This window comes from Pan troglodytes, chromosome 10 (assembly GCF_028858775.2).
Source record: "Pan troglodytes isolate AG18354 chromosome 10, NHGRI_mPanTro3-v2.0_pri, whole genome shotgun sequence".
Classification (NCBI taxonomy): domain Eukaryota; kingdom Metazoa; phylum Chordata; class Mammalia; order Primates; family Hominidae; genus Pan; species Pan troglodytes.
In genome coordinates, this window is record NC_072408.2 from 84,938,240 (window position 1) to 84,952,597 (window position 14,358).

Below are 14,358 nucleotides of genomic sequence, written 5' to 3' on the forward strand. Positions count from 1 at the left end.
TTCTCATAGAAACTGCAAAAAAATGTAGAGGTATGTTAACGTATAATGCCTATGATTAATGCCTGAATATTTAAAAATAATTTCTATAACATAAGAGATTTTATAATGTGTCTACATTATCCTTAAAATAACATTGCCAAAATTATAAAATTTTCTCAGAAGATATCAGAATGTCTCATATTGTCCTTATCACTTTTTTAACTGAAAATAAAATCACTTCTTTTTGAATTGCAAACTGTATACACACAACAATCATGGTTAACTAGTTTATTAATTTGAGATTATAACTTGCCTATTCTCAAAGTGATATTTAAAAGCCTATAAAATTATTTGCAATGTGAAATGGTATAATTCAAGACAGAATCTAATTAAAACCAGTAGAATAATGTATATAACAATATACCTCAGCCTAGATAATTACTACTGCAAGGCACTGAAATGAATTGAATTTCAAGGAAGCTATGGTACAAAGGGAGATTGTTAGGTGTGTTTTATTCTCATTTTCTGACCAGAAGAGCATAATTTAGACTGAGGAGAAAACTCTTTGGCACTAAATTCAAGGACGAATTTATTGCCAAGGTTTTTAAATTGGGGTCATGGAATAACAAAAGACAAAATCACTGTTCAAATAGACATTTCTCTAAAAGCTAAGGGCATAACATTTAATCATATTTCACTAAAGGCATTTCTTCAGGGAGCTGAGATAAAAGGATATATTGCTCTCTGGTGATTCAACAATCCTGAGAAAAGGCTTGTGAAGTATAGAGCAGAGATTCTTAAACTCCCTTCCCCAAGTTATAAGTTTCATTTGTCTATTTAGTCATTCATCAAGTTTATATTGAATTTTTGCTCTTCTAATGACAAAACAGTACAGACAATATAGATATAGAATGATAGATATAGGTCTATATCTATAGACATACCTATCTACTAGAACTCTAAAAGCATATTATACATATATGTAATATTCCTCATGGAGTTTATATTTCTCATATATATCTCATATATATGTATCTCTTTATCATGGAGTTTATATTTTAAGAGGTCACAGATGATAATAAAAATATAATTAAAACAGGCCAGGTGTGGTGACTCACACGTGTAATCCTAGCACTTTGAAAGGCCAAGGCAGGTGGATTCCCTGAGATCAGGAGTTCAAGACCAGCCTGGCCAACATAGTGAAACCCCATCTCTACTAGAAACAAAAATTAGCCAGGCCTGGTGGTGGGCACCTGTAGTCCCAGCTATTCAGGAGGTTGAGGCAGGAGAATCACTTGAACCTGGGTGGTGGAGGTTGCAGTAAGCCGAGGTCATGCCACTGCACTCCAGCCTGGGCAACAGAGCAAGACTCTGTCTCTCTCTCTATATATATATATAAAATATATATATATAAAATATATAATATATATAAATTACATATTTATAAATATGTAATTTATATATATAATATATAATTAAAACATATAGGATTTCAGGTGATGATAAGCACTACTGAAAAAAGTAAAGCTGAGAATGAGGATACTGAGAAGCTGGGTTGGAAGCTAAAACACAAAGTAACAAAGGCCAAGGTGGTTACATGTTCTTGATTACATACTTTAAAAATGGATAAACTAAATTAAGACTCAGATTCTAGTCTTTGGGCTTCACAGTGTGATTTTCAGCAATCACATGGCATTAATAGCCTGAAACTACATCAAAATTGTCATTTGATTTATAGACCAAAATAACTCCCTTGAATAGAGAGGGATTCACTCCTAACACTTTTCCTATTTCCAGATGCCAAATAACACTGAATCTCTTGCCAAATTTGTGTGGCAGAACACTGGTTTTATATACTTATAGCCTGTTAAGAAAGAAAAGACATGTATGAATAACTTAGAAGGCAGAAAATTATCATGCTATTAGACTCAGTACAATGTCATGTGCATTCTCAAAGGAAACATCTGCAGAGGCAGGAGAATTGCTTGAACCCTGGAGGTGAAGGTTGCACTGAGCTGAGATCATGCCACTGCACTCCAGCCTGGGTGACAGAGAGAGACTGCATCTCAAAAAAATAAAAATTACAAAAAATAAAAATAAAAAATAGTGATCAATCTGGCAGCATTTTCTGAAAGTTAAGCAGTATTCCCAATAGCTGCTAAAAGAAGACATGTTATATAATAGTAAGTCTGTAAGTAGGTAAAAATTAAGAGAATTGTTAATGTGCTTGCTGGGGAGTGAAATTATCTCTAGGCATTACCCTATACCTAACCTAGGACTCAGTAGACTATGATATTGGCGTAGTTTGACAAAGAATTTTATCCTGATTTCAGATCGTTTTCTCTTCACCAGCACTTCTTCACCAGGATTATATGAAAAAAATTAAACCTGATGCCCTGAGGCATCCATTATATGTGCTGAAATAACTTCTTTTCTCACCATCTAGAATGGTACTAGCTATGTACCACTCTTGTCAGAATCAAGGAAATTGCTACTCAAATCATTGTGCAGCTTAATTTTCTCACAGAATGCCAGTTGAGAAAGGCTCAACTTCTAGGAATCCAGCAAACTATATTTTTTATAAGTAACATTTTTACAGAACTACTTCTAAATCCTTGTGTTCAAATTTACTAAAGCTATATTCACGGCTAAATATTTCAGAATTTAAAATTTAAAAGACTTTCAAATTAGTTCCCTGTAGCTGTCATGCCAAGGCAATTAGAACATATGTTAAGGTATGAGGGGTTTTTCTTGTTAGAAGGTCAGAGCAGGGCAGAGAAGTAGCCCCTTGTATGAGTGATGAAGCTCAGATATTGACTCCTATGCTAACCATAAAGCCTAGTAGTTTGCTCATTTGTTACCTCTCTGAAACATTTTTTTGGGTGACTACAAAACAGGAATTGAAACCTTCAAAATAAGGGAATTTGAAACCAAATCTTTGAAAATAGATAATGCTGCAACTAAAAATTTAGTTGAATAGGATTTTTACATTAACTCTCCCTAATTTACGTTATGATATTTGCCATCTAGAAGTGTTTTTAAAAAATATATTGCTGGAGTCAGATGATGCATCCATTAATCTTTAGGGCATAGAATAATGTGAATCTAAAATTTTCAAATTATTTACACTACTGGTATTTGGTCAATGTAATTTATTTGAAACTAGATGCAATAGGGATGGCCAGGTTATTTCAGTAGAACAACTAGCAAGACTTCAGATGCATGGTGGAGTGGGGAAAGGAGGACCTGTTTAAGGAAACTAGAGCTGGGAAGTGTGAGATTAACTTAGTGCCAACGTGAGGACCTAAAAAGCAGATGTGGTGGAAAATTTAAACAGGCTTGCCTAGAAGGTCAAGTTAGTTGATGACACTTGATGAGATTGTCCCAAGCTTTGGGATTCTCAACAAAGTCTTGGTTAGTGAGAAATTTGGAAAGAGATCAGGTATAGTTAAGAAACTGGGTTGGAAAGGCCACCAGGAAAGGCTAATATTCGGACACAAAATTTGATCATTTTATTTGGAAGCATTTCAAGCCTGACCTGAACGAACTGTTTAGCCTCAGATACATGCATAAAACTGTGAAAAGAGACATTGACTCAATTTAGCTTCTTTAACATGAGAAACTTTCGTGGAAAACTAGAACTTTACAAGCTCAGCTGGTGTTGGGGGCATCATTATCTTGAATAGCTCACTGGAGGAAAATGAAATCTTAGTTTGGTTCTCAGGTTTTAAAATATCTATCATTTTTGAAAAGTGTGAAGTAACAAAATATGATCTGATTATCTTATTCCTAAAATCCTTTGCAGAATTATCCCAGCCTCAATCTTCTCTTTAGTATTTAATGAGAATAAGAAACTGGAAATGACTGAATTGGAAGAGTAGACTTTAAATCCATATCTTGATGGCATATACATTTTTCAGTTTTTTTTTCTAAATGATTAATGAGGATTCTCAAAACTTGAGTATCTTCTATGTTTCCCTTCAACATAAAGAAATTGTATGAAAATATTTTTAAAATTTCTAATGATTTTATAGTTAGCTATCTTGGGAATTCATTTCTAATCATGTACCTCATCCAAACTCCCCACTATGGACAAAAATAAAATAAAAATTATTAGGTGCATCTGAAGGCCACATTACAATTTCTATGCATTATAGAAACCTGAGAAAATGTATCTTAAAAAATAAATGTGAACAACTAACCATAATTATGAAGAAGAAAAATGAAAACTAGAAATAAACTATTGAAAAATGTCTATGTATCAGTTAAGTTTTTATTTTAAAATTCTTTATGTTTATCTCTATAATACTATTGGGAAAGAGAGAAAGGAAAACCTGACTTTGTTCTCATCCAAAGGAGGTGATTCCACTGATTTAGCCAAAATAAGACTTCCTGGTTATAATAAATAATAAAGATTTTGATGTTTTTTATATGGTACCCCACTCACTAGGTGATCAGACACCCTCCTGCAAAAAAAAAAAAAAGTATGCAATAAAGTTAAAGTTTTATGTTATTCTTTCAAGGGGAGAAACATCTGTTTAACACAGACCAGAATATTTCAACAAAGTCATCCCAATATTTATGGAGATCATAAATCAAGCAAAAAAATATATTCATCAACAACTAAACAAACTACATTAAATAGTCTCAAAGCACATTTTCATTTTTTTTTCTGACAGGAAAACAGGTTTCACAAGTGTGGAGACATTTTACCATGGCTTTTAACAGTGAGGAAGGATATTTAAATAAAGGGAAAAATTATATGGAAAGCTCAGAGAAAAGAGATGGGTGTGGCTTGAGTGACAAGGTGAGAGCAGATCTCAGTAACTGAAATGAGAGAGAAGGAAGGAATTTTGCAAATATGGAAAGATAACTAGTGCAAGTTTGAACAGATTATGTCAATCAATGTAGAATTTGGCTATCTTTTTAATCAAAGAGTATGGAATATTTTATAGGTGTTTGCTTATACTCAAAGTTTTAAAGAAATAACAGTATGAATTTGGTTGAACTAATTTTTTTCATAGATAGGATTCTCCCAAGTTACATAGCATATATATTTCTTAACTAGTTATTCTTCCTTTTACATATATTGTGCCACATTGAGTAACAACTAACCTGCTAATAGCTATTGGTTTTTAAAAGATAATTAATATTAGAAAGTGATCATTTTTCTGTTTCATATTAAACATGATATTCTGAAAAAGCAACACTGCCTGAATGTTCTACATTTTATCTTTTTGAAAACAGGTTTTATAAGAGATTTCTTGTGAAAAGCTGAACATTCTGACACTGAAATAAGTCAGCTAACTCAAAGCTAAGCTTAATTTTTTGACACTGTTGGCATGAGGTCTCATTTCCACTTTTTTCCTTTAAAGCCACAGGCAAATGTTTTAACAGATTTTAATCCGTAGTACAAGCATTATTGATCTTAAATTTAAGGATAAAAACCTGAATTTAATTAGAATTTAATATGCATTCTAGTATTTATGTTGTATAATTAATATTTACATTCCATGGTTCCACTATGTACCATTTATTTCTTTTTGAATAAATTTCCAGTAGGAGCAGAATAAATTTTCAGTGAATATTTTATTTCTTGGGGGATATTTTTAAATGGAAAATATATTAAGTTTCGGTAAAATCTGTTGCTAATTTGGCAGTGGACAGAATATAAAAATTGGAGAGACTGAGTCATTATGATGAATTGGGTCTGACTTTTGTCATGACACTGGAAATTTCCCACAAATATTATATTCTTCTTTTATAATAAATATAGTCGAAATGAATTGCAGTCAAGTATTTGAAGACCCATCTATAAATTTAGGCGGTTACTGTTGATTTTTCATTATGAGAGATTCTTCCACTCATAAGCTACTAAAAGTACATAAAGAAGGTCTGGTTGTTTGTTTTAAATGTGACTGTTCTCTATCAGGAAAATGTCAGGTATCCGATGAAAATAGATATATCAGGTGCCAGGTATCTATTCCAAACTTGGATATCACTTCAATTAGCATCATCTTTTTTTTTTTAAAGTGTCTAAGGTTAGAATAGTCACCAGATATTCCCATGTATGAAGCAATTTTCTGCAAAGGCCGCTGTGGATGATCTTTTTAAAATATATATTCTGGGAGACATTGAGTAAAGAGAAATTATTTACCAGAGAATGAAGAACCGAGGCCCGATTCTTTGGCTTTCTGCCAAAGATGCTAAAGGCAGTGATGAATGACAAATACATTACCAAGGAATTCTCCCTCTAAGAGGCTGACAAAGATCTGATTTTTAGGATTATATTACCACCAAGAAGATACCCCTTGTCACTGAGCTTCTAATGGAAATATGGTCTATACTGAAACAATACTCAGTTCTTTTTCTTTCTATCTTTTTTTGAGTTATTTTGTCTTCCAAAAATGAGTTATTTCTGATAAAATAATTCACTTAAATAATTATGAAAGTTCAAATTTGTGCAAATATTTTTATTGGGACATATCTTAAAATTACTCTAAATTCAAAAAGAAAATGTATGCTTTATTAAAATTTGATCTGTAAGCTGCTTTGTTTGTAATTTAACTATTATATAAAAATTGTATAATACATATATTTTATTTACTTTATTCCTGTGTTGCTTTGGCTTGGTGAGACTAGGTCTCCACATTAGGAGTTTTACTGAATGAAAAAGTATCAGAATGTAACATGACTTTGATATGGCATCAGAATTTAATAAGATGACATTTAATAGGAATTAGGGGTAAGTTCCAGGTTTTACACTTAAATACAAATAATCAATTTTGCAGGCACAAAATACTTCAAACAAAATCTGAAATCATTCATTTGACAAAACTTCAGGTTTGCAGTTGACAATAAATACAATACAATGCAACAGTGCAATAGTGATATCTAAATATCTAATGTAATCATAGGTAATATTAGTAAGTGTGTTATCTGAAATGAGTGGTGTGATATCCTGCTTTACTTTGTACTGGTGAGTTCTGGGTGCCACCCTTTGAAAGGAATAAAGACTATTCATATCTCTTTTATAAGACAATAAGAAAAACAAACAAACAAACAAACAAAAAACCACCTCCTTTACTTTAGCTGAGAAAGAAGTTATTAGGTACAACTTGACAAGTTCAGCTAAGCATCCAAATTTTCCAGGAGGTTGTTACTACATAAAATCAAACCTTTTTAATTCAACTATGAGCAGGGAGATTTTATTTTTCTTTCGGGTACTAAAGCTTCCAAACTCTGTTTATTTCACAGGAATCTGAACTTATAGAACTAAGAGAAACCATTGAAATGCTGAAGGCTCAGAATTCTGCTGCCCAGGCGGCTATTCAGGGAGCGCTGAATGGTCCAGACCATCCTCCCAAAGGTATATTTAGAAATCATTTCATTTCCACCCAATATAATAGGCATCTATTTTATTTATTAATTACAGTAGAACTGCATTTACTCAGTGTCACTGTGCATTATTAATACATACTAGTTGTATTAATAGTTGTATTAATACATACTAGTAGTATTAATACATACTACATTGGTATTAATGTGGTCAGAATCCTAGAATTTTAGAACAGTGACTTTCATTATCAGATAATTTTTAAACTGATCTTAAGAAATTTGGTTCTATAGTTGTATACACATCTCTCTACTTGATTCAGTGGAGATGGAGATGGAGTGGTTGGTTAATACATGCATATCTGACTTCAGGCAAAACAAACCCATTAATGAGTATGATAATCTAGATCTGTATTTAAAAATGAAATAGTCAATATGATGATATAGTAAGCAGTGGGCATTGGGAACAACTTTTCCTGGATGGAGGCTATGAAAAGGTAGCCTCCTGTAGATAATTTTGAAACAATAAAAACAATGGGCGAAAGGTAGTTCTGTTTTAAATTATTCCTATGCTTAAGCAATTCTAAACAATGAAAATATTTCTGCCACTGCCCCTACCCCTGGGTTCACCACTGAAGAAATGCTCATTATTAATATCGTGTCATTTTTTTCCTTTACATTGGTTCTATTTACTCATTTCCTGACACTTTTCAATGGCCTTCAGTGAGCTCAGCTCTTTCCCAGCTTAAAAAATCCTGTCCTAAAACATGAATGCCTTATTATCTCTCTTTTCATTTCCAGAAGAATTCTGAGAAAAATTTTATTAAATCTTTCAATGTCTTCAGCCATCTTTAGACCACTGGAGTGTAGCTCCTTTTCCCTCCACTCCACCAAAACAATGCTCTCCAGGATCAGCAGAAACTTACATGACACTAAATTCAGTAAAACGGTTATAATTCTTATTGTATTAGACAGACATGGAAACAGCATTTGATGCTGATATTCATTTCTTCCTATGTGAAACATCCGGTTTTTCTAATGTTCGTGACATCATACATTCTTGGTTTTTCTTCTGTTCCTTTGAAATATTTTTTCAATATTTCTTTTGTAAATTCACTCTTTTGTATCCATTTGTTAATTGTTGATATCCTAAGCTCTCTTCCATTATGATTCTATGCATCCTATTTAAAATATATAGAAAATCATCTCATACTCTAGCTGTAATTTTTATTAATGTGCTAATAGCTAATAACTGTCAAATCTAGGTCTCCAGGCCAGGCTCTGTATATCCAGCTACCAAGAGAGAACTCCACGTGGATATCTTTGGATGTCTGTTTTGCATCTTAAACCTAACTTCTCCAAATTTGCACTTGTCTTCTGTCTCAGACCTGCTGCTCCTTCAGTGCTCTTTGCCTCAGTAGATAGCACCACCATCCTTCCATTTAGCCAGAAATCTAAGTATTCTTCATAACTCCTCCTCTCCTCATTGAATAAATTACCAAGATCCGTTGATCCCATTCCTTAAATATCTCTTGGATCTGTTAACTTTTCTCTGATTTTACTCTTGCCATCCATCACCTCTCTCCTGAACCATGACCACAAACCCCTAAATAGCCTTCCTCTTCTTAATCTTATCCTGCTTTACACCAGTCTTCACGCTGAAGCCAGAATAGTCATTAAGAAACACATCTACAGGTATCCCATTCATTGCCTTTAGAATGGAATGCAGACTCCTCAGCATGACATAATCTCTCTTCACCAGCTTCATTTATTCAACAAATATTTATTCATAACCAATTAAGTGCCAGATGATGCACATATAGACTTCTTGTTCTGTTGTTGCATTGCATATTCCATATTTCAGCTATCCTGAATTTTTTTCAATTATTCATAAGTTCTTTATGAATTGTGTTCATTCCATTTGGAATATTCTACCTTGTTTGATCAGCATAAAGACTTTTTGAGACACTGCAGCAGCAGTGAACCTAAATATGTTTCCTTGACCCCTACATTGAATGACACCCCCTGTGATATGTTTCTGGAAGCAGCAATACTTCCCTTCTTAAAATTACATTATACTTTGGGGCTTTTATTTAAGGTATGTCTTTCCTGATTTACAATAGTAGAGCTTGTTTTTTCACCCTTTTGAAAGACATCAAGATGCCCACGATGATGTCTTGCATGTAACAGGGGTTTATTTGAATTTTTAAAAGAAGAATAAAGTAATTTTTAAATGAATTTCAATGTAAATTTTAGGAAAACAATTATATAAAGTGAGATATGCTTAAATTGAAGGACAAAGTAGTTCTGTAGGGGCTACTTCTTTCAAGACTAGCAACTTTCCATGTGGGGGAGTGATTTATGTGATGCATGGAAAATTACTGCATATTTAAAGCTTATCTTAGAGCTATAATAAAGCAGCTTATGTTCTAAATCTTCATGTCGTAAATAGGTCCAGAAGGGATTTAAAAAGCCTTAATCCTTACTTTAACACAGCACAAGTCACTGAAGTGAAACTTGCTGAAAGGATTCCTTTTATGTTAGGCAACAGGTAGCTGAATATATCTACAGAAATTGAAAAATTGGAATTCTTTTGCTCAGAAATGTGGGAGGGGTGGAGCTTAAGGTAAAAAATAACAGTTAATATCTAAATTGATCAAGAAAAATGAAAAAATAATTTGCTAGGTTTTAAAACTAACAAAAACCATGGTTATAAAGGTTTGAATATATATAGGATAGTTAGATTGTATTTCTGTAATATTAAAACTCAGCATTAAATTTAATGAACACAAAGTGATTCTTATCACATTGACCATTGACATTACATGGAAAAAATAGTCAGTTGGACTAATTATGTGTCTTTCCATGGGTTATTAAGGTAATTGTATGGCATATAAATTTATATTGGAAATCACATTGAAATTCACTTTTAGAGGCCCTTAAAATATTTATGTAATATATATTTTTAACATATGATCTTAAAAGATATATTTGGAATGACACAACAGTTTTATAGACAGGCCTGACTATCACACAACCACACACCAATTTGTGAATGTGTTTCTATTTCCTCTAAATTAATGCATCACATTCATTAACAAAGTTTGATAAATGACTATAGTCTATAATAAAATATTTTTGTTTACAAACATATTTAAACACCTGCTATTAAGTATAGGCATTATCAGATCTTAAAATACAAAGATTTAAAAAATTACCCTGTGGTCATGGAGCTCACAATCCACTGCAAAAATAATGTTTGTGATAAGAAATTTGAAAGTTGAAGGTAATAGAAAATTTTACCTTTATTTTTCAAAATGTACCATTGCTTTCTAAGTCACTACTTCTGTGTAAATATGGAATTGTTTTTCCTTAAGATATACCAAATATAGTTGGATAACGCATGTATTAAAATTCTGTCAGCACTAAGTTGTTTTTTAGACATAGTGATAGGCAAACATAGTTATATTGAATGAAAAATTAGAATCAAATTTATTAAACACTGTGTACTGATTGATACCACATGCCATATGCTTGTATAGCAATACAAGGTTTGGAATTTATAATGGTAAATAAAATAGATACGGTCTTTGTCTCCATAGAACTTTTAGTCTAGTGGGAGAGCAGAAGGTAAAGGAATATATGTGATCATTGGTGAAGCTGAACATGTATACCCAAACAGTTATAAGTTCCAAGATGGACAATAATGGGTGCCATAGGGAAGGAGGGTACCAAGGAACCTACTGGAGGTTACATAGGGAAGATTATTCCAAGGTAGTAATATTTAAGTGAATATCCAAGGAGTAATTGTCAATCACTTTATAAGTACTGAGGGAGGAGTATTTCAAAAGAGCTTTGAGGCGGAAAATAAATTAGTTCCTTTATGGAACTAATGTAAGGAAAATACTAAGCAAACATGTAATAAGAAGAACACGGTTGATGAGTTAAGAACTGACAAGATTACTGAAGGATTGTAGGCCATATTTAGAAGTTGGATTTTTTAATCTATTCTTATTAAAGTGAGAAGTTATTGAAAGGTCTTAAGTGGGGGAGTGATGATGAAGTTTGCCTTTTAAAAAAGATTTTTCTAGCTATTGTTTATAGAATGGTTTGAAGATGAATAAGTCCAATAGCTATACTTGCTGTAAAGGTTATGTTGGTAGCTTGAACTGGGGCAGTGGTGACACAGAGGATGGGAGATGGAAAATGACAAGTGAACAAACACATACCTGAAAATTTAAGTTTAAAAATAGACCTCTCCATTAATTCAGATTGCTGATATTCATTCGGTTAGCCATTCTTTACTGAACTTTATGATGCCCCATATACTGAATTAAATACTTACAAGCACTAAAAAAGAAATTGTTAGGGAACAGTAAAATGCATTTCCTTCATTTCACAATATTATTAACATTATGGCTTTGCTAATCTTTATTGGCGAATGCAGTCATAATTGAAGGTAACTGATACTTCCAAGGACTACTTTTGACCTAGGATTACTATCTTTTTAAAAATTTAGTATTAAAGATGTCAAACACAATTTATTAATTCTGGATATAATAAAAATTCTGAAATACTTTAATACTTTGTGCTTTTCTATTTGTGAAAGTTAATTATTGGGAATGAGCTAGCAAATGCTACTTCTTTTTCAAAAAGCTAATGGCCAATCACAGCAAAAATTTAAAGCACTAAGAAATACCTACACATATTCTTCTATTGCCCATTTATATGACTTCCATAATAGTTGATTAAAGGATACCGGATTCCTTTATTGTTGAATTAAAACCTCCTACATGAAAACCTTGATTTAGGTTTAGAAGTTGGTAATGTTTTGGCATGCAAAACCAGTTATGTTCTCATCATTACTTTTTAAAACAATGTTAAGGGATGAATTCTAGGGATTCTAAAAAAAAAAAAAAGCTGTATGTGTTTCTTCCTATAAAATTTTTCAGCATGATTGCCTCAGTAGAAAAATTAAGGGACTTATTGATATATATGTATATGAAGGTGAGGATACACATATACACACACACATATATATGTAGGTAAATACATATATTACATGTCTATCAATCCATACATACTCATTTATTATATGTTTTGAAAGCAACCAGTTATAGTTTTGTTGCCATGGATCATTTTTACTATTCAGTAAATCAGTCAATTGAAGAGGCTTGATTTTATGGTATTAGTTTTTTGGAAACTTTGTCAGCTTTATAGTAAATTTTGACATCTTACAACTTCCACTGAGATTTTTTTGCTTGACTAATCTGCCTTGATGCCAATAAGTATATTAACGGAAATGGACTAAAAGCAAATGTGACTTGAAGCACAATTTTGTAAATTTTCTTAGTGTCTCAGTAATACTTAATACTAGTGCATTTTAGGTAGGAAAATTTTCAGTTTGTTTTATTTTAAATAACTATAAATCTTATAGTTGCTTGTATAAAAGAAACAGATACCTTTAACATGATTAAATATCAAATGCTATTCTCTTCAAAATATCTTAACTAAAGAAGCACTGCCTGCTCTTAGAAGTTAAGCAAGGCCATACCATATGCTGCGTACATGGCTTTTAACACAGTGGATATTAGAAACAGCCTAAGGCTGAGCCTGGCTCCACTATTTTTCAGCTATGTGACCATGTGAAAGTTACATTTAGTAATTAAACTCATTTCAGTAGTTTGCTTTAAGAATAAAATTAGGTACTCCGGGGGCATATCAAGCATATTGTAAAACCTAGTTTGATTATTATTTGTTATTGGTATTACTATTACTATTCTATAATAAGTTATGGGCAGGCAGTAGGGGTACATTGGAAGAATTGCACTGTCTTAAATATGTCCTCTGTTTAACTCACAAACTCAGTCTACCTAGGCTTTCTTTGGAGGATCTGCCTTTCATTGGCTGTTTGACTTTGGCCAAGTTACTTAACTTCTTTTCACTTCAGTTTCCTCATCTGTGAGATTATGTGCTTACATGACTTCAAGTTTTGTTTTGGCTCTAATATGGTGTGATTCTATGAAATGGAAAGTTAATACATTTGGCTCTAGTAACTGTATTTGAAGCACAAATATTAAAAGGCACAATTAATTCTCATTCTGAGTTTCCATTTACTCTTTTAAATTAATCATTCAGAATAAATCATTTTGGAAGAGCTGCTTGATCCAGGTATTCAGTAGAAATCACTAGCATAGCATTTAATTTTAGACAAAACTGAGAACTCATTAAACTGCCAGGGCTATGGACTTATATGAGATTCTCATTAAATCTTAATGTAGATAACTCAGTTAATTAAAACAAATATGGTTGTACTTTATTAAACTTCTAAAGTGAAAACTGCATTGAAATTATCTGTACAAAGCCTTGTTGACCTTTATTAGAGAACTGCCTCTCAAAAGACCTAAAAGTCTTATTTGTTCAGATCGAGACTCTTCATGAGCCAATGTGATACTCTCCCTCTATTGCTAGATCTTCGCATCAGAAGACAGCATTCCTCTGAAAGTGTTTCTAGTATCAACAGTGCCACAAGCCATTCCAGTATTGGCAGTGGTAATGATGCTGACTCCAAGAAGAAGAAAAAGAAAAACTGGGTAAGTCACCATCCTTCATCTAATTCAGAAGCTTATTAATGCATAATGTGTTAGGCCTTTTTCTTTGGGGCTTTAGTGATCTGCAGTAGTTTACAAAGGGTCCCATTCAAGCTACTGACACCTCAAATGCTGCACTCATCACCAAAATTGGAGTGGCATGTACTGAAAAGCATACATTTTAATGTTGGGACTAAACTTGGGTTTGAATCACCACTATATCTAGACCTTTTGAGGGGCCTGAATTTTCTAACCAATAAAAAGACAGTTAATAGCAACTATATTTATTTGTGAATATCATTTATTCACAGATGTTATCTTATTTTTCTATAGTATAACTATACAAACTATGTAGTATAACTATAGAGTTATACTAAAGAAAAATAAGATAACATCTGTGAATAAATGGCTTAAAATAGGGGTTTATTTTGGGGGTAGAGATGAAGGAAAAGTG

General features: G+C 32.4%; 1 protein-coding gene across 12 annotated transcripts in view; it reads left to right on the plus strand.

The window, feature by feature from the left end:
* Positions 1-14,358, plus strand: part of NAV3 (neuron navigator 3) — an 891,873-nt gene that overhangs the window by 840,344 nt on the left and 37,171 nt on the right. For all 12 annotated transcript variants that reach the window (XM_016923897.4, XM_509234.8, XM_009425884.5 and 9 more), the window contains 2 exons: positions 7,237-7,348; positions 13,786-13,907. In XM_016923897.4, coding sequence (XP_016779386.3) covers positions 7,237-7,348; positions 13,786-13,907 — 234 coding nt within the window. The remainder of the gene's footprint in view (positions 1-7,236; positions 7,349-13,785; positions 13,908-14,358) is intronic.